The sequence below is a fragment of the Rana temporaria genome, chromosome 1 (genome assembly GCF_905171775.1).
Source record: "Rana temporaria chromosome 1, aRanTem1.1, whole genome shotgun sequence".
NCBI classification, from domain to species: Eukaryota; Metazoa; Chordata; class Amphibia; order Anura; family Ranidae; genus Rana; species Rana temporaria.
This window is the reverse complement of record NC_053489.1, coordinates 637,210,397-637,235,723: the sequence shown is the minus strand read 5'-3', so window position 1 is coordinate 637,235,723 and position 25,327 is coordinate 637,210,397. Positions and strand designations below refer to the sequence as shown.

The window sequence follows — 25,327 nt, the reverse complement described above, 5'->3', positions numbered from 1 at the left end:
TATGAGGAAAGGTTACGAGCACTGAACTTATTTTCTCTGGAGAAGAGACACTTGAGAGGGGACATGGTTTCAATGTACAAATGCCATACTGGTGACCCCACTATAGGGATACAACATTTCTGCTTATTAAAATGAGAAGAAAAGAGGTTTTAACCTTAAACTGCATAGAGGGTTATTTACTGTAAGTGCGATGGAAGGATGTTGAATATTTTTTTTATATATATATATATATATATATATATATATATATATATATATATATATATATATATATATATATATATATAAAAAAAACTGTGTGTGTGTGTATAATATGTTATATAAATTTGTATATTTATTTTTATTGGTCTTAGCAGACTGATAGACCTGAATTGAGAGAGACGAGCAGTTAAGCAGAATCACTAGGAGGTGTGTCTAAAAAAAATTGGTGAATGTATCGGAAAACAAACAAATTACCTTTTTATTAGCCTTCAAAATAATCACCATTCTTCACAACACACTTTTGGCAACATTCATACATTTTCTGGAAACTGTCAGCAAAGGCCTCTTTAGGAATCAATCGCAGAACCACTGTCGCACATTTTTGAATTGCCGCCCCCCCCCTCCCCCCCCGAAAAACGTTGTCAAAGAAGGTGATCAACATTGTCTTGACCTTGGACTTTTGCAGGCAACCTCTTTTTTTGGGCCACAGAGATGTTGGCGAACGCCATTCCCATGATTGCCGCTTGGATTCTGGATTGAACTGGTAGGACCAGGTCTCATCCCCTGTGATGATGGTTCTCAGAAAGGATGGATCCTGGTCATACATGCTAATGAAATCCCCAGAGGTTTCCATCCATTTTGCTTTCTGTTCGTCTGTCAGCTTGTGAAGCACAAACTGGAACAGATCTTCCGCTTACCCAAATCTTTGCAGATAATGTTGCGCACTGTGTTCTTGCTAATGCCCAATTCCTCCGCCATCAATCATAGTCAGTCACCAATCCTGTGCCAGCATTTGCCGCACTCGCTCAATCATGTCTTGGGTTCTGCTTGTTGACGGCCGACCCCGACGTGGCTTATCCTCAGTCATTTCCTTCCCGTCGCGAAAGTGTTGAACCGTCGTAAACACATTTTCTACTCGCAGAATCCGTCCCGTACATTTTCACCAACATTTCATGTGTATCGTCACCGGTTTCCCCAATTTGTAGCAGAACTTGATGTTCACTTGTTGCTCCATTGCATTGGGAACCTACTTCTCACACTAACTATGTTTGTCTGTTTGCAGCAGGTTTATCCTAACAGTCATAAGTTGTCCAATGCTAGATGGCACTTCTAGACGTGTCTCTGGATAGCCATGTGCTTGTGCATGCACCCGACCCATGTTGCCGTTGAGATATCGGACTGTTCACTGAATGTTTTAGACGCACTTTGTGCACTACTGTGAAGGAAGCACAGCATGTTAATGAAACAACATTTTTAAAACCTGTAGCATATATTATGTATACAGTGGAACTTTGGATTACGAGCATAATCCGTTCCAGGAGAATTCTCATAATCCAAAGTACTTGCATATCAAAGCGAGTTTCCTCATTGAAGTCAATGGTAACTAAATTTGTTCTGCATTGACTTCAATGGCATGCATCCAGAGGCGGGGGGGGGGGGGGGGGGGCGGTGGCGGAGAGCCTCGGAAACGGCCTGAAAGGCCAGAGGTCAGTTAGGCTGACCTCGGCAAACCTTGGAAAGACTCCGTTCACGAGCCTTTCCGAGGTTTGCCAAGGTCAGCTAAACTCCTCCTGTGGCCTTTGTGTGCATTTCCAAAGGGCACCGTTCAGCTCCGGCACCCCCCACCTCAGGTCAAACACGGTACTGCACACTGCTTTGGCCTGAATCCTGCTTGAGTTTGGATCATAGGAAATACAGTGCTCGTATTGCGAAACGCTTGTTAACCGCGTTACTCGCAATCCGAGATTCCACTGTGTGTGTGTGTGTGTGTGTGTGTGTGTGTGTGTGTGTGTGTGTGTGTAATATAAATAAATAAATAAAAATATAATATATATGTATGTGTGTGATATATATATATATATATATATATATATATATATGTGTGTGTGTATGTATGTATTACATTTTTTTTAAAGACTATACGTTACCTTTTAAATGCTTCTTGCTTAGGCTGTGTATTCAGAAAGTCATTTTTAACATAAAGTTGTAGTATTTTACTGTATAATATAGTGCTGTGGCTATGGAATATTGCACTAAATTAATAACATTCCGTACAAAAACTCATTCAGCACTCTGCACAATCATTCTCTTTTAAAATAATACCTACATCATTTCCCATGCAAAAAAAAGGTTATTTATAAGAAACAAAGCATAATGTTCTTAATGGAAATAACTAATCTCATACGTGTTAAAAAGGTATAATATAGCTATGTAACCACTGAGTTCTAATATGTGAATGCTGTCTTATGCAAGGCAGCATGAAATTGCTGGCATTAAATAGACCACTAAAATTTAGTGTCCCTAGACAGCCATAAAAATACAGTTTGAGCATTCAAGATGTTTCAGTTCATAGTGCAAAGGAACCATTTAGATGCGAGTTGCAGCACATTGCATGGAAAAAAGAGGACTGCTGATGCTAGTTAACCATTTTATGGCCAGGAGGCACAATATATTTCAGACCGCACATGCCAACAGCAATGCTGTGTGTGTAAAGCAAAGTGGGTGGGATTTAAGAGGCCATAGAGTGCTATAAGTGCAGGTTTAAGTGCCAGTAAACTTACATTACATCTTGGTTTGTTTTAAAGGGCCAGTTAGTAACAACTACCCACACATATACACATATGTAGTATTTGGTGTTTTGGTGTAAAAGTATCAAACTTTTTTTTTTTTTTTAGAATGGAAGATGTTGAAGACTAAAGTTCTAATTGTGCTAAGTGATACTCTTGTTGAACACTACTATAGGTAAAAATATTGGGGCAGATCCACAGAGCGAGTACGCCGGCGTATCTACTGATACGCCGGCGTACTTTTAAATTACCCGCGTCGTATCTTTAGTTTGAATCCTCAAACCAAGATACGACGGCATCTGGTTTAGATCCGACAGGCGTACGGCTTCGTACGCCTTCGGATCGTAGATGCAATACTTCGGCGTCCGCTGGGTGGAGTTTGCGTCGTTTTCCGTGTCGGGCATGCAAATTATCGATTTCCGACGATCCACGAACGTACGCGCGGCCGTCGCATTCTTTTATGTCGTCGCTAGTCGGCATTTTCCGGCGTATAGTTAAAGCTGGTGTTTTGCGGCTTATAGTTAGATTTGCCATGTTAGGTATGGCCGTCGTTCCCGCGTTTAATTTAAATTTTTTTTTTTTTTGCGTATGAATCGGGATGGACGTAATTCACGTCTATGTTAAAAAAAAAATGACGTCCTAGCGACGTCATTAAGAGCAATGCACGGTGGGAAATTTCGGGACGACGCATGCGCAGTTCATTCGGCACGGGGACGCGCTTCATTTAAATGAAACACGCCCCCTAATCGTCGATTTGCATTCCGCCGCCAGAGATAGACTACGCCGCCGTAACTTACGGCGCAAAATCTTTAAGGATTTGATTTAAAGCCAGGTAAGGTACGGCGGCGTAGCGTATCTCTGATACGCTGCGCGGGTGCAGATCTCTGTGGATCTGCCCCATTGTATGTAGATGTATGGGGGTTAATGCTTGTATTTAGTATATGGATTTTTTGTGTCTTTTTTTATTTTTTATTATTAACCACTTAAATACTGGGCAATTTTACCCCCTCTCTGCCCAGGCCAATTTTCAGCTTTCAGTGCTGTCGCACTTTGACAATTGTGCGGTCATGCAATATGAATTTTTCTTTTTTTTGAGACCAAGCTTTCTTTTGGTGGTATTTTATCCGCACTGAGTTTTTTTTTTCTTGATGAACAACAAAAAATACTGAAATAATAATGAAAATAAGATTTTTTTTCTTAGTTTCTGTAAAATGTTGCAAATAAGTAACTTTTCTCTTCTTCACTGAATGTACTCACTGTGCCCTGACAGACTTGCCGATTATCTGCTCTCCTCCTTTCCTCACACAGACAACGTGTGAGGAAAGAAAAGAAGTTAACTGGCAAGTCTGTTTACATGTGACACAGCTGATCACATGGTAAAGGGCCGCTTTGATTGGCCCTTTGTCGCAGTCTGTGTTAAGTCATGTCCAAATGACATAGCGGTCACTGAGTGCGCCCAAAGGGGGCCTCAGGGGGCGTGGGGGAGACACGCCCATGGAAGGATGTCCATTAACATCCTGCCAGAACTGTAAAGCCGCCCTTCAGCTATATCACGGGCAGAAAGCGGTTCATTTTTCTTTCCACATTTACATGCAGACCTGGCTGTCCAGCAAAAGTGGCAGTTAGTCATTGGGACAAACCATATAACACTGATGAAATGCTTGCAAAGGTCACCTCCTTATGGTTTTATTCTTAAAAAAAAAAAAAAAGTTGCTGTAACTCCTTAAATAGTGTTAGCTAGAGTTAGCCTTTCATTTGTTTGGCCCGTACTTAAACTACATGTCCATTAAAAGCTGGTCATACCCTCATCAAATTAAAGCGGGAGTTCACCCTAAAAAATTTTTTTAACATTGGATTGATGCTCATTTTGTCAAGGGGAATCAGGTAGTTTTTTTTTAAATCAAAGCAGTACTTACCGTTTTAGAGTGATCTTCTCCACCGCTTCCGGGTATGGTCTTTGGGACTGGGCGTTCCTATTTGATTGACAGGCTTCCGACGGTCGCATACATCGCGTCACGAGTAGCCGAAAGAAGCCGAACGTCGGTGCGGCTCTATACGGCGCCTGCGCACCGACGTTCGGCTACTTTCGGAAAATCGTGACGCGATGTATGCGACCATCGGAAGCCTGTCGGAAGCCTGTCAATCAAATAGGAATGCCCAGTCCCGCAGCCCATACCCGGAAGCGGCGGAGAAGATTTGTCTCTAAAACGGTAAGTACTGCTTCGATTTTAAAAAAACTACCCGATTCCCCTTCACAAAACGAGCCTCAATCTAATGTAAAAAATTTACTTTTCGGGTGAACCTCCACTTTAAGGCAGATTCCTATGAATTGTCTGAAATTAAAACTGTTGATGGTCTTGTTGGCGCCAACCAGCTCTACAAAAGTTAAATAAAAAATTTACTAAACTGGGTGGAAAATTATTGGCTGAACAGGGACTGCAATCTAAGATGGTCACTGTTTGGGTATTCAAACAGCCATGCATGCTGCGGCTGTCTGAACACGATAGGTGGCAGTGCAGATTCCTTAATCCACTCTATTTAGAGTGGATGGATGAATCTTGATATTCTCTTGCTCGTTAGATGTGAATGTTTTTTTATATCAGTTTTTAGGTATAGACATTTCTCGCCACTGTCTTTTTTTTTTTTTGTATTTACTTTGAAGGACACATTGGTGTTGATTTACTAATACTGGAGAGTGCAAATCTGGTGCAGCTCGCAATAGAAACCAATCAGCCTCCGGTTATTTGTCAAAGCTTAATTGAACAAGCTGAAGTTAGAAGCTGATTGGCCACCATGCACAGCTGCACCAGATTTTCCTCTCTCCGGTTTTAGTAAATCAACCCCATTTTGTCTGAGATAACCTGTAAAAAAAAAAAAAAAAAAAAAAAAGCACCCTAACTACCAAACCATTTTGTATTTTAGATTTATAGGTAGTTTAAAGCTATACTGTTGTGACCCGAAAATATCTTACTAACATATATCTCTGTAAAAGAAGAGCTGTTTTTTTTTTTTTTGCATTATCATAAGGCATAACGCACAACAAATGCTGATATGGCACTAGTCCAGTGTAATTGCATAACAGTTTTCAAGTTCATCTTATTAAGAAGAAACAATGGAAATAAGCCTTAGTCGTGAATGAAGACAAGCTGTACCCCAGGAGATGACAGAGCTTTACCTCCTATCATATGGTAATCCAAATGCTCAAATAAGAAAATTAAAAGGCGCAGTAATAACTAAAATATATTTTTTTAAAGGAGAATGCGGGGAGAAAGAGAGGAGAGCAGGGGTTAGGGATAGGGAAGAGAGAAAACACGGATGTGCCGGATGGAGGGGCAACAGGAACCATCCATCTAGGATAAAGGTTATCAAACCAAAAGGAGGAGGGACCATGAAACGCCACGCCAGTCTACCAAGATTGCCAGGAAGCACGACCTTTGCTTCTTGCACAGCTATATTTCTGTGCCTAATTAACAATGGGGATTGGGCCTGGCATATAGGATGTGAATTGCCTTCCAGTAACCTGGCAGACAGCTCACTTGTGTCTCCCTGCTCATGCAGTGGACACGCTACACGGGCAGAGCCAGTCTGCATATAGGCAGGGAAATCTCTTGCTGTTAACCCAGGCAAATGTTGGGTTAACTGCTTTCCTTTGTTCTTGCCCTCAGCTGAGCATGGGGGTGAGTAGAGGAAACCGAAGCAAGCAGCTGCAGCTCTCCTGCTCTATGCTGCATCTTACATAGCACTGCATAGAAAAGTAAGCAGATTGCTTCCAATTAATAAGGGGACCTGCCCTACATTAGTTAGGCGCAGGATCTGCTCTGTTTTTTTAGTTTAGATGCGTTATAAATAAAGCCTGCCCCACCTGTTAATTCCCCCGATTGTGTCATAAGGTCCCTTTTTTGACAACAGCAACTATATTTATACAGCAAATCCCTACTGTCATTTTAACAGTAGAAAATTGCAGGCAAATGGAAGGGGTTAAGTGGTAACAAGGCAGGATAGGACATAGAACCTATATTCTGTGTACTTTTTTTTTTTGGACTTGGTTAATGCATAACAGCCGGTTCACACAGGGGCGACCTGGGATCCGACTTCAATTCTCCCCAAGTTGCGCGGTCGAGAAAATCGATGGCCGTGAATGGAGCTGTCTTAATGTACACTACTGAAGTCGCTCCAACTTCAGAAAAGGTTCCTGTACTACTTCAATCCGACTTCTAGGCGACTTGTATCCATTAATGTCAATTGAAGTCGCCTCCAAGTCAGATCACTGTCTTTACTGCAGTGACTTTTCAGGAAGTGAAAATTGTTTTTAGGGCAAACCCCTCCGTCCCCCCTTCCTCCCACAGAGCTGATTCCAGTTTGATTGGCCCCGGGAAAGCCTCCTGCACTGGAGGCGACTTGAAGTTGCCTTGTAAGTCGCCCCCCAATGTCACGCTGTGGTTCGGGCTCAGGTTGCTTCCAGGTCGCCTCCAAAGAGTCGTGTTGCCCCTGTGTGAACCGGCTCTAACAGTAGGTGCAGATGATTAATTAAAACATTTTGCAGTTGCAACTTTTAAAAAATATCAGCATTGAGCTATTTATAAAGTTATGGACTTTTGTTTTTGTTTATAATGAAACTTGCGTTTTGAAAAAGGAGTCTTGAGGGTTTTAAAGTGATTTTAGCAATGGGTTTTGCCACTGGAAAAACCACCCAAGATGTTTGTGTTTTTTTTTTGCATATTTTGTCTCCATGTACATGCTTTTCAAAACCTTAATATCCCTTAATTAGGCGGTTGAGATTAAGATATTTTGTTTTATTTTTTTTCACTACTTTTCCCTCTCTACCTGCCCTCAGTATACCATGAGTACAGGAGGGTCCTGTGACGCTTTGCAACATAATATCAGAGACGCTGCGACAGTGAAGGCGTTAATTGTACAGCGGTGTTTAACCCAAATCACATAAATATTTTCAGAGACCATTACATGGCAAATACCGGTCCATTCTGGAATGCTTGTAACCCAGCGCTCTGTGTAGTCTAGATGCAGTCACTGTGCACATTTTATAGCTTAGTACGGTGGACCACTGAATTGGGAATAACAGAAAGAGATCTGCTAGGTTCACAGACAAAATACCTCCAGGAAGTCTGTGGGCACCAGCCAGCAGAAAGGTCTCCACTGTGCAGAAGATATTTTAAGCTCTTCGTGCTAGAAGTGGGCAGGCGCGTGTTTTCACTTACATATTGGCCGTGCAGCACTTAAATTTTAGGTTAACCAAAGAACCTAGCATAATTTTATGAGTTTACTAACTGAATTTCAGGGTGGCATTATACCAGTAATCAAATGATCCCCATCCTCAATCACAGCTTTAGTTTTTCAGCTGCTCTTCTTTTTTAGGAACTCTAAATATTTGAAATATTTATAAAATATAAAATATTTATAAAAATCGAACTCCCAAGCTGAACCGATTACGCTACTCCTTAAAGAGGCCCTGTCCTCACAACCAAAGACAGAATGGCAATTTGCATTGGGTGTAGGCTGCTTGCTGCAACAGTTTCCGAGTTTGAAGCAAAGTTTTCAGCTAGAAAATGTACACTTCCTTGAGTTTCAGATCATGCGACTTTTAGGCCGCTTGCATCGCACTTTTTCCACAACATGTGATGTCGCTGATGTGTTTCTGATGGAAGAGCAAAAAATATTAATATCAGGATAAAAAGCTGCTGCATATTAAGCCTGCTGTCTCTGTCTACTGGCAGCAACTTTTAGGCTCAATGCACAGTGGGCTTAAAAAAATACTGTATTTATCATGGTATTGCGCGCTCCGGCGTATAGCGCCGGAGACAGTGCGGGAGAAGCCGGGAGGACACCACCGAGGCCGCAGACTGACGCCGGACTGGAGAAGGCCGCCGATGGATGCCGGGCAAGACACCAAAACTGTTAGTAATAAAATGTTTTTTTTACAGGAATTTCGGGTCTACATTAGGGGTGCCCTAATGTAGACCCGAAATTCCTGTACATTTTTTTTTATTACTAACAGTTTTGGTGTCTTGCCCGGCATCCATCGGCGGCCTTCTCCGGTCCGGCGTCCGTCTGCGGCCTCGGTGGTGTCCTCCCGGCTTCTCCCGCGCTGTCTCAGAGTCTAATCCCTGCTTCCGGCGCTCAGTTTGAACGCCTCTGCCGACATATACCGAGCGCAGTACACTCGGGCACGCTCGGCTTCTCACGCATAAACGTCACAGAGCATGACCACGAGCGAAGCCGAGCCTGGCCGAATGTACCCGAGTGTACTGTGCTCGGTATATGTCGGCGAAGGAGTTCAAACTGAGCGCGGGAAGCGGGTATCGGCGTATATCGCGCACCCACTATTTTCCCCTTATTTTAGGGGGAAAAAGTGTTCTCTTTGGAGTAAAAAAACGTCCATATAGAGCATTTTTTGTAAAAAGTTTAGACGAGTTTAGGAGAGTATAACATTTTTTTCTGCCAGTGAGCTCCAATCAGAAATGCGAATGAGAAGTTTTTTTTTTCCTGCCTCTAAACGTTGTTCTCGAAATATGCCTAATAACGTCCTAATGTGCATGGACACATAGGATAACATTGAGTTGCTTCTACAAGCAGAACACAAAACTCCTGTAGAAGCAACGTTTTTTAAGTCATTGTGCATGGAGCCTTAGTGCTGGTCTTTTGAGATTTGTGCACTTCCAGCAAAAAAACAAAACAAACAAACAATATTGACCTAGAGGTTTCAATGAAGATTTATATGCTTAGAACTTTCTATAAGTACACCCAATATGGATTGCCATCCTAATGTTTACTTGTGAGGGTAGGATGGGCATACTTGCTAACATATTTGTCCTAATCCACTGCCCCTCCTCCTACACTTGACATGCCCACCTTCTAGGATATCCTATTGTGCAGGAACCATCCATTTGTGGCCATAAATCCCCTCGGCTAATACCCTTTATTAAGTTGCTGTGCATGCTGAGCAACTCAAATAAGGATGATGCTGTGGTGTCAGGACACGGCCTAGTACATAGCATCATCAGGACAGAGTACGTTGATATGGGACTGTACTTTCAAATCTGGGACAGTTGACATTTATGAATTTTGGTAGCAGGGTCACTTTACTACGAAAAAACAGTGTTTTACGGTTTTGTTTGTAGGTTTAGAAGTAGCAAAAATGTTTTGCTCGAAGAGCAACTAGACCAGTGACTCACACTTTTGAGAGATTACTGTGGTCATATTGTATATACAACAATTAGTCATTTTATTTGCACCCACCTAATATTGAGTAGGTTCCCCTTTTGACGCAAAAATTGCCGTGACCCATCGAGGCAAGGATGCCATCAGACCTCTGAAGGTATTCTGTGGTATCTGGCACCAAGCCGACAGTGTCAAATCCTTTGAGTCCTGTAAGTTGCGAGGTGAGGCTTCCACGGATCAGACTTGTTTTTCCAGCAAATCTCAAAGATGCTTGATGCTGAAATCTGGAGAAGTAGTTCCTCAAACCATTCTTTTTGCAGTGTGGAAGGGTGCATTAGCCTGCTGAAGAGGTGCCCTTTAGAGAATACTGTTTCCATGAAGGGGTGTGTTTGGTCATCAACAATGTTAAGGTAGATGGTACATGTCAAGGTAACATCCACATGAATGGCAGGACCCAGTGTTTCCCAGCAGAACATTGCCCAAAGTACCACATTGCCTCTGCCAGCTTTCCATCTTCCCATACTGCATCCTGGTGCCACCTCTTCCCCAGCAAAGCAATGTGCATGCACCTGGCCATCCACGTGATGTAAAAGAAAATGTAAATTCATCAGACTAGGCCAACTTCTTCCATTTCTCTGTACTCCATCTCTGGTGCACATTGTAGGTGCTTTTTGGCTTTGTGGCTACACAATCCCACGCACAACAAACTGTGATGCCCGTTTCTTCTGCTTATGTTCGCATATCAGTTTCTGGGACAACATGTTTATTTCATTATTTTTTCCTTCCGAAAAAGTTTTATTAGGAATAAAGAATGCAAATATCTTTTAGAACAGGTAGAAATAGTACATAAATGATAACATATGTTGTAACCTCTACATACAGTGTTGAAGATAACAAGAGGCCATAAAGGTATAAAACATTTAACAATGAAGCTTATCAAGGATGGTCAACAGGTCCATCACTAATTGGAAAGTTACATGATTTTTAATCTTTTGTGAGAGTCCTATATGGTGGATACCAAATATTGTACATGGCTTTGGGATGGGTTTTTAGTGTCGTTTTAGAGAGCCAAATCCATCAATAGAAAAAGTAAGTCCAGATATTAGGGAGCTAATGGATATCTCTGAGTAGTTTTATATTATGCAAAAAGGTGTTCGACATAAGCCGGCGGAAGGGGGGAAACCTGGAGTATGTTAAGAAGGGTCAATAAGCCTTCATGTAAAGGTAATGTTGTCGATGTTGAAAATTAGTCCATTGTATGTCAGAGGGGGCATTAGAATGCTTGTTTATTTGCACCCAATATAAACCCACCAACTTTCAGATGCCATTGTAACAAGATAATCAATGTACGTTCTCTGTTCTGTTCAGTGGCTTACAGGGAAATCATACTGCTGCACTAATGCTGAATTAAAACCGGTTACCTTTTTGTGGTGGACGGACCCTTATACCATTTGTTATATCACTTTGATTTTTATGAGATTTCTGAATTTCTGGCCTCCTTTTTTATATTGCTATGGGGAATTCAGTACGGAGAGTTAAAGAACATTGGCATAAAATCCAAGTGAGAAATGTTTTTATTGTGGGGGCAATATGTTGACAACGGGGAGATAAGCTTGCAAAATTTTAACAAGTTGTAGAATAATTGTATCCCCTAGTTTTATCAACGACAGAGCTATAAGTTTAAACTACAATATACTGAAAAGACACATTTGTGCTCTGATGCAGGATTTTCCCATCTACATGAAAATTTCTCACCAAATAATGAACAGCAGAGAACAATCGGTCTAAAAACCCCTTAAAATCCATGGAATACTAGGTTCTTAGGGGGGGCAGATGCGCTAGAGCACCATTTTGAGATGAGCTAAGTGAACTAGTTAATTTAGTTATGTAACCTGGACCTATCTCTTGCCTTCAGAATATATGCTTCTAGAATGGTTAAAGGATATTTGGCAGTGTAACCTAATTTTTATATAAAAAAAAAAAAAATAGAAAGAGAGAATAGTTGCCGGAGTAGGAAATGTACAGTATATCTGAGTTTTAACTCTTGTTGCTACATGGAAGCCTTGAACTATTCCATGATGGCATAAATACTTGCGTACAATATAATTTTTTGCTCATAGATTTAAAGCAGTTGTAAACCCGCATATACATTTTTTTTTTTTTTTTTACACCTGCAAGGCAAAAGCCATAATGAGCTATTATGCACCGCATATTAGCTCATTATGAAATACTTACCTCGGAACAAGGTGTAGGGAACTTACCTGGTCCACGCCGAGCGTGTCTTCCGGGTATCACTGCTCCAGCCCTGTTATTGGCTGGAGCGGCGATGACGCGCATGCGCGCGGGAGATTTCAATCCGGCATGCCGGCCCTTCAGCCGAGGATCCCCCCTGCGCATTGCGAGGGGAATATCTCCTAAACCGTACAGGTTTAGGAGATATTCTTTATACCTACAGGTAAGCCTTATTATAGGCTTACCTGTAGGCAAAAGTCAAAAATGTGGGTTTACAACCACTTTAATATATAAGTGTTTTCGAAGCTTGTATACATATGCATATTGAGTGAATGCTAATGGTTGCCTATGTATTTTGTATCTGTTTTTGTTTGTTCTGTTTTATGCCCCGTGTTGGGCTTAATTGTACTACAAATCTTCTTCTTTTTTTTTTGTAAAAAATATTCTAATTTTAAAAACGGCTCTCGATTTTATTTAATGAGGCCTGGATTTATTGGTTAGTTGAAGCGAAAACTATAATGGTTTAGGTCAGTTTTTTAACGGATGTTTTATATCTGTTTTTCATTCACATGCACAATCTTTTGGTTTTCAAATAAGCATGTAATCCTATGATAAGGGATTTGTTAGGAAAAGATCCATTAGAATTTTCCCCCTGTCCAAAAGAGGCACTCATACCTTCAGAAGCACACTGCTCCGGTTGATGGATTAAAGAGCAACTCCAGGAAACTAGTTAAACCAGTTAAATTACTGCTGTTGCTATACAGGAAACATTGCAATTGTGCTGAGGTCAAGTTCATTTATTGTATTTTTGGTGCCCAATCCCAGAACCAGATATTTTGTGTACAATTTCCTGTGACCAGAGGAAACCTAAATGTTCTTATAATGGCCAATGGTCCTCTCCACTATCATCTACCTGCTTGCTCTCTGGTTAACTTCTTAGTCTTATAACATATTCTATGGGCAGTGGTGATGGCAGGGGGGGGGGTGTCTAGGTATGCTAAACACCCACAAAAATTCTCCTAACATCCCCATGGAACCAGCAAATGGCAATCACCATAGTCAGAGTCTGCATTAAAACAGAATTGGCAGAAGTGAGTCCGAGACTTGACTGTATGGTTGGTCCTTGCGGTCACATCTTTTTTTTCCTCCTACCTTTCTTAAGAGCAAATGCTTCTTGAATCTGGTACAAAGAGGAAATGGCGTTGGTCAGAGAATGCCTCCGGAGTCCTGATTGCTGAGCTGTCCTGCCATCTGCCTATGTACTTCTTCTTTTTTTTTTTTTTTTTTATATGACTTCTCTGCGAGCTGCTAAGGCTGGTAATTACAACAATGTGGTGCCCACATTGACCCCCAAAGACTGTTGTACTCCAGAATCGCATTGTAGCTACATCTGAATGGCGTTAATCTGTATGTATGGCAAATGTACTTTGGCATTGTATTATAACTCAGCCATTGGGAATAGTTTTAGAAGAAATCGATCTGTAATATTGATAACAACTCATAGGGGGTTATTTGCTAACGGCAAATCCACTTTCGACTACAAGTGTAAAGTGCACTTGAAATTGCACCGAAAGTGCACTTAGAAGTGCAGTCGCTGTAGATCTGAGGGGGACATGCAAAGAAAATAAAAAACAGTATTTTAGCTTGCACATGATTGGATGATAAAATCAGCAGAGCTTTCCCTTATTTCAGATCTACCTCTCAGATTTACAGTGACTGCACTTTCAAGTGCACTTTGTACTTGTTTGCACTTGTAGTGCAAAGTGGATTTGCTTTTCGTAAATAACCCCCTATGCAAAATGCTATTTTTTTTCTCCAATTGTGCAGAGATTCATGGCTTCTTTGTGTGTTCACTTAGTATGTTATACCAAAAAAGACCTGTGTTGTTGGCACTCTGAACCAAACTCTTGTGTTATTGACACCGGCGATGCAGCAGCAATCCCGCTTTCTTCTTCTCAATCTTTTCAACGTTTTGCTCCTAATTCACTTTGTACTGACTGATACTTGTGCGTAACTTCTGATCTGATTATTGCCTAAAAGTTGGAAATCTATCTACTGTTAACATACTTTAAAGAAGAAGTAGAATAGAGTAATTACAAGAGTTGCTCAAAATTTGGAGGCTTTCTTCTACTGAAGAACCAAAAAACAGACCGGAAACAATCATTATTCGAAAGAAGAATTGAATGTTCTTTTAGTTTTTTCTTTAACTCTCTGAACATTACCATTTTCTGTACCTTCGTATGTAGAAATGGAAATATTCATTGTGATGGTAAGAGTTTTATATTACTGTTTTTTTTTTTTCAGGAAATTTAAATGTTACGCTTCAAGTCTGGGACATCGGAGGACAGACAATAGGTGGAAAAATGCTGGATAAATATATTTATGGAACACAGGTATGGCAAAGAGAAATAAGTCAGTGTGTTCATGATAAAAATATATATGTATACTGCCGCACAAATTGAATATACAAATTAAATGTCTACCGTTTTTTTTTAGATATGCATGTCAAGGAGATTGGCTTTAGTGTCAGCAAACTTATCTGTGTGGGCTAGTGTTCATAAAATGTATTTTCCATGTTCAACTTGTTATTGTGTATATGTATAGTGGGGGGGGGGGGAGGATTTAGTCACCACCATTTGTGCAAGTTCTCCCACCTAAAAAGATGAGAGAGGCCTGTAATTGTCATCATAGGTATACCTCAACTATGAGAGGCAAAATGTGGAAACAAATCCAGACAATCACATTGTCTGATTTGGAAATAATTTATTTGCAAATTATGGTGGAAAATAAGTATTTGGTCTCCTCTACAAACGAGCAAGATTTCTGGCTCTCACAGGCCTGTATCTTCTTCTTTAACCACTTAAGACCCGGACCTTTAGGCAGCTAAAGGACCCGGCCAGGTTTTGCGATTCGGCACTGCGTTGCCTTAACAGACAATTACACGGTCTTGCGACGTGGCTTCCAAACAAAATTGGCGTCCTTTTTTTCCAACAAATAGAGCTTTCTTTTGGTGGTATTTGATCACCTCTGCGGTTTTTATTTTTTGCGCTATAAACAAAAATAGAGCGACAATTTTGAAAAAAAATTCAATATTTTTTTTTTACTTTTTGCTATAATAAATATCCCCCAAAAATATATAAAACATTATTTTTTTCCCCTCAGTTTAGGCCGATACGTATTCTACCTATTTTTGGTAAAAAAATCGCAATAAGCGTTTATCGGTTGGTTTGCGCAAAATGTATAGCGTTTACAAAATAGGGGATAGTTGTATTGCATTTTTTTTCTTTTTTTTTTTTACTATTAATAGCGGCGATCAGTGAATTATTTTATTTATTTTTTTCGTGACTGCAACATTTTTCGTAGGCGACCCTTTAAAAACCATTACAGCTCGTCGGTTAGTCCGGGTTCACACTGGTCTGACAAACTCTCCAACATTGGGAGCTCATCTCGCATGACGTGTGAAAATCAATGTTTCCCTATGAGCGCCGTCTTAACTGGTTCGACTTTGATCCTACTTCAGCCCATTGAATATCAATGAAGTCGGATCAAAGTAGGATCCTTGTCCTAACCATCTGACTTTTGACATCCGACATGTGATTACAGCAGCAGTAAAAGGAATTTTTCTCACTCTGGGATTGTCATGCCCCGTACACACGATCACTTTTTGTGATGAAAAAAAATGACATTTTTAAAAACGTAATTTAAAATGATCGTGTGTGGGCTAAACATAATTTTTTGTCTTCTGAAAAACGACCAAAAAAAAATTCGAACATGCTTAAATTTTTTATGTCATTTTTTTAAAATGTCATTTTTTGTGTCGTAAAAAATGATCGTGTGTGGGCAAAAAACTACGTTTTAGGCCCCGTACACACCAGCGGATCTGTCCGATGAAAACGGTCCGCGGACCGTTTTCATCGGACATGTCCGCTGCCGGATTTTAGTCTGATGGCTGTACACACCATCAGACCAAAATCCCCGCGGAAAACAAACGCGGTGACGTGTCGCGACGTGGCCGCGCCATCGCCGCGACGATGACGCGACGACGTGTGCGGCCCTGGAAGTTCAATGCTTCCACGCATGCGTCAAAGTGATTCGACGCATGCGAGGGATGGCGGCCGCTCGGACATGTACGGTGAGTCTGTACAGACGACCGAACATGTCCGACGGACAGGATTCCAGCGGACATGTTTCTTAGCATGCTAAGAAACATTTGTCCGCCGCAAAACGGTCGGCTGGACAAATGTCCGCTGGAAACCTGTCCGCTCGGCCGTACAGACGACCGAACATGTCTGCTGAAACTGGTCCGCGGACCAGTTTCAGCAGACATGTTCGGTCGTCTGTACGAGGCCTTAAACCCGCACATGCCCAGAAGCAAGTTATGAGACGGGAGGTAAAACTACCATTCATAATGGAGTAAGCACATTCATCACGCTGTAACAGACAAAAAAGCACAAATCATCTTTTACTAACAAGTAACCAGCTAAAAGCAGCCTCAAGGCAAATAGAACTCCCCCTTTAGAGTGCCGTCACTTTGTTCATCATTTTTCAAAAATGATGGTGTGTGGGCAACATAATTTTTAATGATGAAGTTGGAAAAATTTCATTTTTTTTTTTATCACAAAAAGTGATCGTGTGTACGCGGCATCAGACTATCGCAAAGTCGGATCAAAGTAGTATCCTGTTCATGAAAGTCTTACCATTTTTACCATTTTCAGAGGGGAAGTGTTTAACCACTTCAATACAGGGCACTTATACACCTTCCTGCCCAGACCAACTTACAGCTTTCAGCGCGATCACATTTTGAGTGACAATTGCGTGGTCATGCGATTGCTGTACCCAGACAAAGCTTTCTTTTGGTGGTATTTGATCACCACTGGGGTTTTTATTTTTTGCGCTACAAATAAAAAAAAAAAGACTGCAAATTTTGAAAAAAAAAAAGTTTTTCTTTGTTTCTGCTACAAATCCTAAATAAGTAATTTTTTCTTCTCCTTCACTGATGAGGCTGCACTTATATGCAGCACTGATAGGCACTACTGATGAGCAGCACTCATAGGCAGCACTGGTGGGCACTCATAGATGGCATTTATAGGTGGCACTGGTGGGCATCCTCGGAGGGGCTTCACTGATAATCAGTGCAGACCCCCCTGTCAGGGGAGCAGCTGATCGGCTCTCCTCTACTCGCCTCTGTCAGCAAGAGTGGAGGAAAAGCTGATAGACTGCTTTTCTTGTTTACACTGTGATCAGCGGTGATTGGACACAGCTGATCACGTGGAAAAGAGCCTCCATCAGAGGCTCTTTACCAAGATTGGACATACGGTATGCCAGACTGACACACCAGACAACGATCGATGCGCTGTGCGCTCTCCTGCTGGACGTTATATGATGCCCAGTCAGGATAGGGAAACCACTTTCCGGGTGTCATTTTGCTGTATGGCGGGTGGGAAGTGGTTAAACGTATTTTGATTTATTTAATGTTAATTTTATTTAATTTTATACATTTGAGATTTTTTTTTCACTTAGTGGTTATAGAAGTCAGAAGTTGTTTTTTTTTTTTTTTCTATGCAGTAGGGTAAAAACATTTTTTTTGCTTGCAGTTCCTCCTGCAGCCCCCTTTTAATACATACCCAAGTCTGGTCTTGATCCAGGGATGTGCATGTGAGCCGAGGCTCTCTCTCGCTCCTGGCCGACTCAGACACGGCAAAAGGCTCCCGCTGCTGTCAATCTGAGCCAGTGACGAGGGAGTGGGGGGCGGAGCCCAGTCCGGCTTTGTGTGTCTTATGTACACACAGAGCGGAGCTCGAAAGTGACCACGTACAAGTGCCCCATAGCAAGCTGCTTGCTGTGGGGGCACTTGGTGGGGGAGTGCCAGGAGCTCCGGCGGGAGACCAGAGAATGCGAGGCTTGGGGCTGCTCTGTGCATACCCATTGCACAGAGGAGGTAGGTATGACATGTTTGTGCTTTTTAAAAAAAAATATATATATTTTTAAAGTGTTATCCCAAAACTATAAATGGTTATAAAAACCCAAAACGAATACAATCATTAGATGCTTACTTTTATTTATTTTTTCCGCCTGGTTTTTACCTGATCAGTAATCCACCTCTTGTATTAGTGAGATACAATTTTGAAGGAATGAGAATAGGAGACACAGCAGCATTGTCAGTCTGAGGAGGAGGGGAGGTTGTTAAACATATTAACAGATACAATTCCAGTAACAAATTTAAGCCAAATTCCACTCTTACCCTTTACAAATAGTTTTGCATAAATAAACAAAAGCTGATCATTTTACTCGCCCCCCTACCAGTGTTAAATGGTTTGTATCATCCATGTACACTGATGCATTCTGCTGGAGAGCTTGTGAAAAACAAACAGACTTGCAGGCTAGATTGTTATATGAAAATAGAAGAAATGTCTAAAATAAAGAAACAAATGTAGCCATCCCATCTAAGAATTGGTAAGCTGCAATGTAATGTAAAATAGAGGATTGGCAAGCCCTCTATGTGATAGTAATTTTTTGATAATGGGTACACTTTATGGGAGACATTTAGAGTCTATTAGACTGACAGTGGCATGGAAAGTTAAAACTGTAATAAAACAGCTCTGCCTACACACATTTTTCAGGCATGGTCCATGGAGGTCATTATCAGAAAGCGTGTCCAAAGCAATATTGTGTAACAGACGCTAGACTGAGTGACTGAAAGAGGCTAGGAGAGGTCATCACTACTAAGATGGGGGGAAAAAAAATGATAAATTTATTTTACGTTTTCTCCTTCATTGATGGGCACTGATAAGGCAGCACCAATGAGGTGGCACTGATATGCAGCATTGATAGGTGCCACTCATGGGTGGCACTGATAGGCGACTCGGCACTAAAAGACTGCACAGACGGACACTTGTAGGCATCACTGATGGCATTGGGGGCACTGATTGGCAGCTGCCTGGGCACTTCCCTGGTGGGCTAGGTGGCATACCTGGTGGTCCAGTGTTGATGGCTATCCCTGGTGGTCCTGGGCGGACTTCCGAGGGGGCTACGCTGATGAACAATCTGCAAAGACCCCCTGTGAGAAGAGCAGCCGATCGACTCTCCTCTACTCGCGTCTGTCAGACGCGAGGTGAGGAAAAGCCGATCAATGGCTCTTCCTGTTTACATCATAATCGGCCATGATTGAACACGGCTGATCACGGGGTAAAGAGCCTTCGTCAGAGGCTCTTTACCAAGATCGGTGTAGCGGTGTGTCAGACTGACACACCACACCACCGATCGCCCGCAATGCGCATCCCCACGGGCGCGGTGGCTGTTATCCTGCTGGACGTCATATGACGTCCAGTCAGGATAACTGAACCACCCCCGGCCATCATTCTGCTATAGGCCTGGCGGGAAGTGGTTAACAATATGAATGTCTTCAGGTTAGGGTTTAGGTCTACTTTTAACGTGAATCTGTGCTTTGCCTAAATGGCTCTATCGGTGAAAACTACAGCAAGGCTCTTGTGTAGACTGGAGTTCCTCTTTATTTGTCTGTCTCTTGTTGTACATTTAGTGTAACAAGGCAGCTTGTTGAATGCGGTCAAGGTGAAAAGACACACCAGCAGTCAAGGTGTTGCATACTTGAGCGCTTCTTCGTTTATTGCAAATCCAATCTTGCTAGTTGAGGCGTGGGGATTTAAGGACCAATAAGATTTAATATTAATATAATTTGGATTTATGTAGAGATGCAGTAAAGCTGTCTTGACCCGGCTTTCCAGTTCAGCACTGCGAATGGCCAGGTTTGTAGATCCCCAGCTGTTACTGAGAGACGGCTTCTCATTTCCAGGCATTGTGGCTTGGGTCAGATGTGCAAATCACAGCAATTAGTGGAGGATTTTTGGGGAAATCAACACCACAGGTACAATTTTCAGAGCACACGTCCCCTGGAGAGAGAAAGTGGGAGAAACGTAACTGAAATAAGTAAAAGAGGAAATTAACAGTGATCCTACACCCTCCGATGTAATAATAAACCGCTAGGATGCTGTAGTAAGACTGGAGAAAAAGCAGTAAAAATGCTTCGCAGATACGATTTATATGCAGAGGTGATCATTTTAAATTGGGAGCTATAAAATGAACATTTGTCCTGTTTGGCTGATTTACACTGTTTTTCATTGAATTAGTGATCTAACAGGAATAGAAAAGACATGGATTATGTATAGTGGCAAAATCTAGAAAAAGTACAGAATGTATGATAAATAGTATGGAATAGGGATAAGTAAAAATGCAGCTTATTTTTGTTTTTAACCACTTAAGCCCCGGACCATTTTGCAGCTAAATGCCCAGGCCAGGTTTTGCGATTCGGCACTGTGTCGCTTTAACAGACAATTGCACGGTCGTGCGACGTGGCTCCCAAACAAAATTGGCGTCCTTTTTTCCCTTACAAATAGAGCTTTCTTTTGGTGGTATTTGATCACCTCCTGCGGTTTTTATTTTTTGCGCTATAAACAAAAATAGAGCGACAATTTTGAAAAAAATGCAATATTTTTAACTTTTTGCTATAATAAATATCCCCCAAAAACATATATAAAGTTTTTTTTTTTCCTCAGTTTAGGCCGATACGTATTCTTCTACCTATTTTTGGTAAAAAAAATCGCAATAAGCGTTTATCGATTGGTTTGCGCAAAATTTATAGCGTTTACAAAATAGGGGATAGTTTTATTGCATTTTTATAAAAAAATTTTTTTTTACTACTATCAGCGATTTTTTTCGTGACTGCGACATTATGGCGGACACTTCGGACAATTTTGACACATTTTTGGGACCATTGTCATTTTCACAGCAAAAAATGCATTTAAATTGCATTCTTTATTGTGAAAATGACAGTTGCAGTTTGGGAGTTAACTACAGGGGGCGCTGTAGGGGTTAGTGTTCACTTAGTGTGTGTTTACAACTGTAGGGGGGTGTGGCTGTAGGACTGACGTCATCGATCGAGTCTCCCTTATAAAAGGGATCACTCGATCGATACGCCGCCACAGTGAAGCACGGGGAAGCCGTGTTTACATACGGCTCTCCTCGTGCTTCAGCCTCGGGGAGCGATCGCGACGGAGCGGCTATAAACGAATAGCCGCGCCGTCGTCCCGGATCGCTCCCCGAGGGAACCCGCACGTAGTGGGGGGGTCCCGATCAGACCCCCCACCCGCTAGAAGGCAAGGACGTATATATACGTCCTTATGCCTGTCCGTGCCATTCTGCGGACGTAAATAGTCGTGCGGCGGGCGTTAAGGGGTTAAAGTGAACCTGTACTTTGCTCATGCAACAGGTTCACGTTAATGGAGGCCCCAGCTGTAGCACATACCTTCCTTTTACTACTTTGCCACTCCATTTGCTGGGAGTTGCATGAAGTCCTTGAGTAAGTGCAAGTCACAACTTGGAGCTTACACAAGGATGAAGAATTCCTCGCTCCCATGGGACTGTGCTGAGTGTCTGAGCAGCCAATCGTAAAGCACCAGTTCGGTCTCGTGGGAGCAAAGTTAGTCACAGGGTCCCTATTCATAGAAGTGCCGGGAATTTCTCTTTCTTGTTCGTTGCCGGACGGTGCCGCAGAAGAGTGAAGGAAAAGCAAGTATAAGGCCCCTTTCAAACTTGCAGACTTTTAGTTTTATCAATTCAGTCACTTTTCTTTCAAAGTAAAATGTATGAAATTTACATCAGTTTTTTTTTTTCCATTTTTACAGCCCTTACAACTTGAGTCCCATTGTAGAGGCTAAAAAATGAAAAGCCGCACTCCAAAAAACATTTAGGTTGTATTTATTGTAAAACGGATGGAAAAATGCACTACAAAATACAGCAAAAATGGGGATAGCATCCTACGCGTTTCACACTATAGATCAGTGCTTAGTCAACTTGAGTCCCAGGTGTCATTCTTTTATGCAAAAACAAACCATTTGTCCATCCGCTTACATCCGTTTTTCGTCCTTATTTTTTTTTTTTTTTTAATTTAAAGAAAGAAAAATAGGACTTTGATCCGGTTCGTCAACATAGTTTTTTTGGAAGTGGATGATCATTTACATCCGTTTTTCCATTAAGGTGCATTGATATACGTTTCTCATCCGCCCACGGATGGGTGAAAAACAGACAAAGGGCCGCATGTGTGAAAGGGGCTTAATGCCACGTAAACACGATTGTTATACAAGCTCACTACTTATACACTCACTACATTGTAGCAAAGTGTCATTTCTTCAGTGTTGTCACATGAAAATATATAATATATTTACCGTATTTATTGGGGTATAGCTCGCACCCCTAAAGTTTCCCCGAAATTCCTGTAAAAAAAAAGATTTTTGTACTTGCAGTTTGGTGTCTTGCACGGCGTCCATCGGCGGCCTCGTCGGGTCCGGCGTCCGTCTGTGGCTTCGTCCTCGCTCGTTTTCCGCTTTCCCGCGCCGAGTTTGAATACTGCGCCGGCATATACCGAGCGCAGTACACTCGCGTATAGTCGGCAATGCTCGCGCTGACGTCCTGGACGTACAGGACGTGAGCGCGAGTGTACCTGAGACTGCCCGACTATACACGAGTGTACTGCGCTCGGTATATGTCGGCGCAGTATTCAAACTCGGCGCGGGAAAGCGGGTATCGGCGTATATCGCGCACCCACGATTTTGCCCTGATTTTCAGGGCAAAATAGTGCGCGGTATACGCCGATAAATACGGTACAAAAATGTGAGGGGTGTAAACACTTATACTGTGTGTGTGTGTGTGTGTGTGTGTGTGTATGCATTTTTTGCGATTCGGCACTGCGTCACTTTAGCTGACAATTGCACATGCGACGTCGTACCCAAAAAAAACATGTTTTTCCCCCACAAATAAAGCTTTCTTTTGGTGGTAATTGAACACCTCTGCGGTTTTTATTTTTTGCGCTATAAACAAAAGAGTGACAATTTTGAAAAAAAAAGCAATACTTTTGGCTATAATAAATATCCCCTGAAAATATATAAAAAAACACCAAATTTTTTCCTCAGTTTAGGCTGATACGTATTCTTCTACATATTTTTGGTAAAATAAATTGCAACCACTTGCCGACTGCCGCACACACATATACGTTCCTGCTTCCTGCTTTGCAGTGCTACACAATAGTTACTGCATTGTTTGTAGTAGCTAAACCACACAATAGCATGCAATGTGGAAGCATGTAAAAATCACATACAAAAAGTAGACATTGCAATAATAAATCGAAACCGTGTACATAAAAATACACCTCCCCTCTGAAATATAAATATACTGCGGTGTTACATACTAATGTATTTAAAAAAACCTAGTTTTGATCAATTTTACTAAGATAGTGAAAATAGATAAGTGCAACACAAAGTTTTCTTTCTATGTTTTATTTGGTCAGATTAACATTTTGTTAATTTCTGATCATTATTGCAGGAAGTAAATTCTATATTTGTGTACAATAAATGTTTTCATTCTTTTCTCGTTTTCCTGACCATTGAATAGACCTGATTGTAATATTCATACATCTGTAATATATTATGTAAATGATTGCTGTCTTTAACTTTTTGGATAAAATCGGAACACTCTGAGCTGCCAGCCTATTGGTCAAGCACTTGAAGAAACATAACTTCCTGAACATGTTTGCATTGTGAATAGGACCTTTTAAAGGGTCTATTTTAGGAATTACTTTTCAAATGCATTTGAGTATTTGTTTTTAATATGCATATTCTATATATGCCAAGATATAGAATGGAAACATAATGTGATTCACATGTGGAGGGTTTAATTTGGACAATGTTTAAGCTGCTCAAGAAAGGACATATTATATCCAGCTTTTATTTTATTTTGTTTACTTTAAGACAGCAGTGATGATTTTTCAGATTTAATTAATTACGGTAGTAGGCAGTGATCACCATATTTTTTTGGAACACATTTTCCTAAAATCTGACATGCAGTTAGGTTCTAATGCCGCGTACACACGGTCGTTTTTTGTGATGGAAAAAAACGATATTTTTAAAAACGTCATTTAAAATGACGATGCGTGGGGAAACGTTGTTTTATGTCTTCTGAAAAACGACAAAAAAAAGAATTCGAACATGCTTCAATTTTTTATGTCGTTTTTCAAAACGTCGTTTTTTGTGTCATAAAAAATGATCGTGTGTGGGCTAAAACGACGTTCAAAACGACATTTTTAAACCCGCGCATGCTCAGAAGCAAGTTATGACGCAAGCTTGAATGGAACAGAGTTCCGCCGTACGTGCTGAACGTAACCGCGCTTTGCTAGAGCATTTTGACAAAACGATGGTGTGTAGGCAACGTGGTTTTTTAAAATGAAGTTTGAAAAACTTTTTTTTTCATGAGAAAAAAACTACGTTTTTTTACAAGACAAGAAACAACGGTGTGTACGCGACATGAGAGACTGAGACTAATTTTCTCTTTTTATGCTTTCACAAGCTTTTATGTTGTCACAAGAGCTTTTAATATTAATTGTCCCCCTTTCAGCCTAGAAAATAATATAAAAAATGGCACTGTTTAGCTTATAGCGTATTTAAAAATGTATCTGATACTTTTTCCTTTCCCTTTGCAGGATTGAAAAAATAATTGTAAAGTAGTAACAGGTTAAAGTTTTATTGTTAACCACTTAAGCCCCGGACCTTTAGGCAGCTAAATGCCCAGGCCAGGTTTTGTGATTTGAAAACAATAAAAGTGGCGCTAGAAAGTGATATTGATAGAAGTATTACAGTGAACTGAATCATAAAACTATGTGAACACAAATAAAAAGTCCATGTATGATAAATCCAAAAGCAGTGAATCACTGGAAAGGAACACCGTCTGTGAAATGGTCTCCTGTGACGAACAATTAGAAACACCACGGTGGGATGAATAAATAAATGTGAAGGGATGACCACCAACAGGAGGGGAGGCTTACCAGAGATATTGAACCCTGTTAAGCGTACGCCTAGAGGGTCAATATAGGCTGTTATATGAGTTGGTGGAACCACATCAATCGGATCCGGATACACTAAGAAAACGATGGCTTGAACACATCCCTTTAAATCAGAGCGGAGGGGGGTGGCAACGTCTTGATAGTAACTCCCAAGAGGTCAAACCGTATCCAAAGCACATAAAAGAAAACAAAGTCTCATAGTGTAATACCGTAATACTGGTGAAATTTATTAACGGTTAAAAACACT

At 41.2% G+C, this 25,327-nt stretch overlaps 1 protein-coding gene across 2 annotated transcripts in view; it reads left to right on the top strand.

Annotated features, from left to right (window-relative positions):
* RAB28 (RAB28, member RAS oncogene family) overlaps window positions 1-25,327 on the top strand; it is a 175,590-nt gene that overhangs the window by 32,094 nt on the left and 118,169 nt on the right. For both annotated transcript variants that reach the window (XM_040335432.1, XM_040335433.1), the window contains exon 3: window positions 14,481-14,569. In XM_040335432.1, the coding sequence (XP_040191366.1) occupies window positions 14,481-14,569 (89 nt within the window). The remainder of the gene's footprint in view (window positions 1-14,480; window positions 14,570-25,327) is intronic.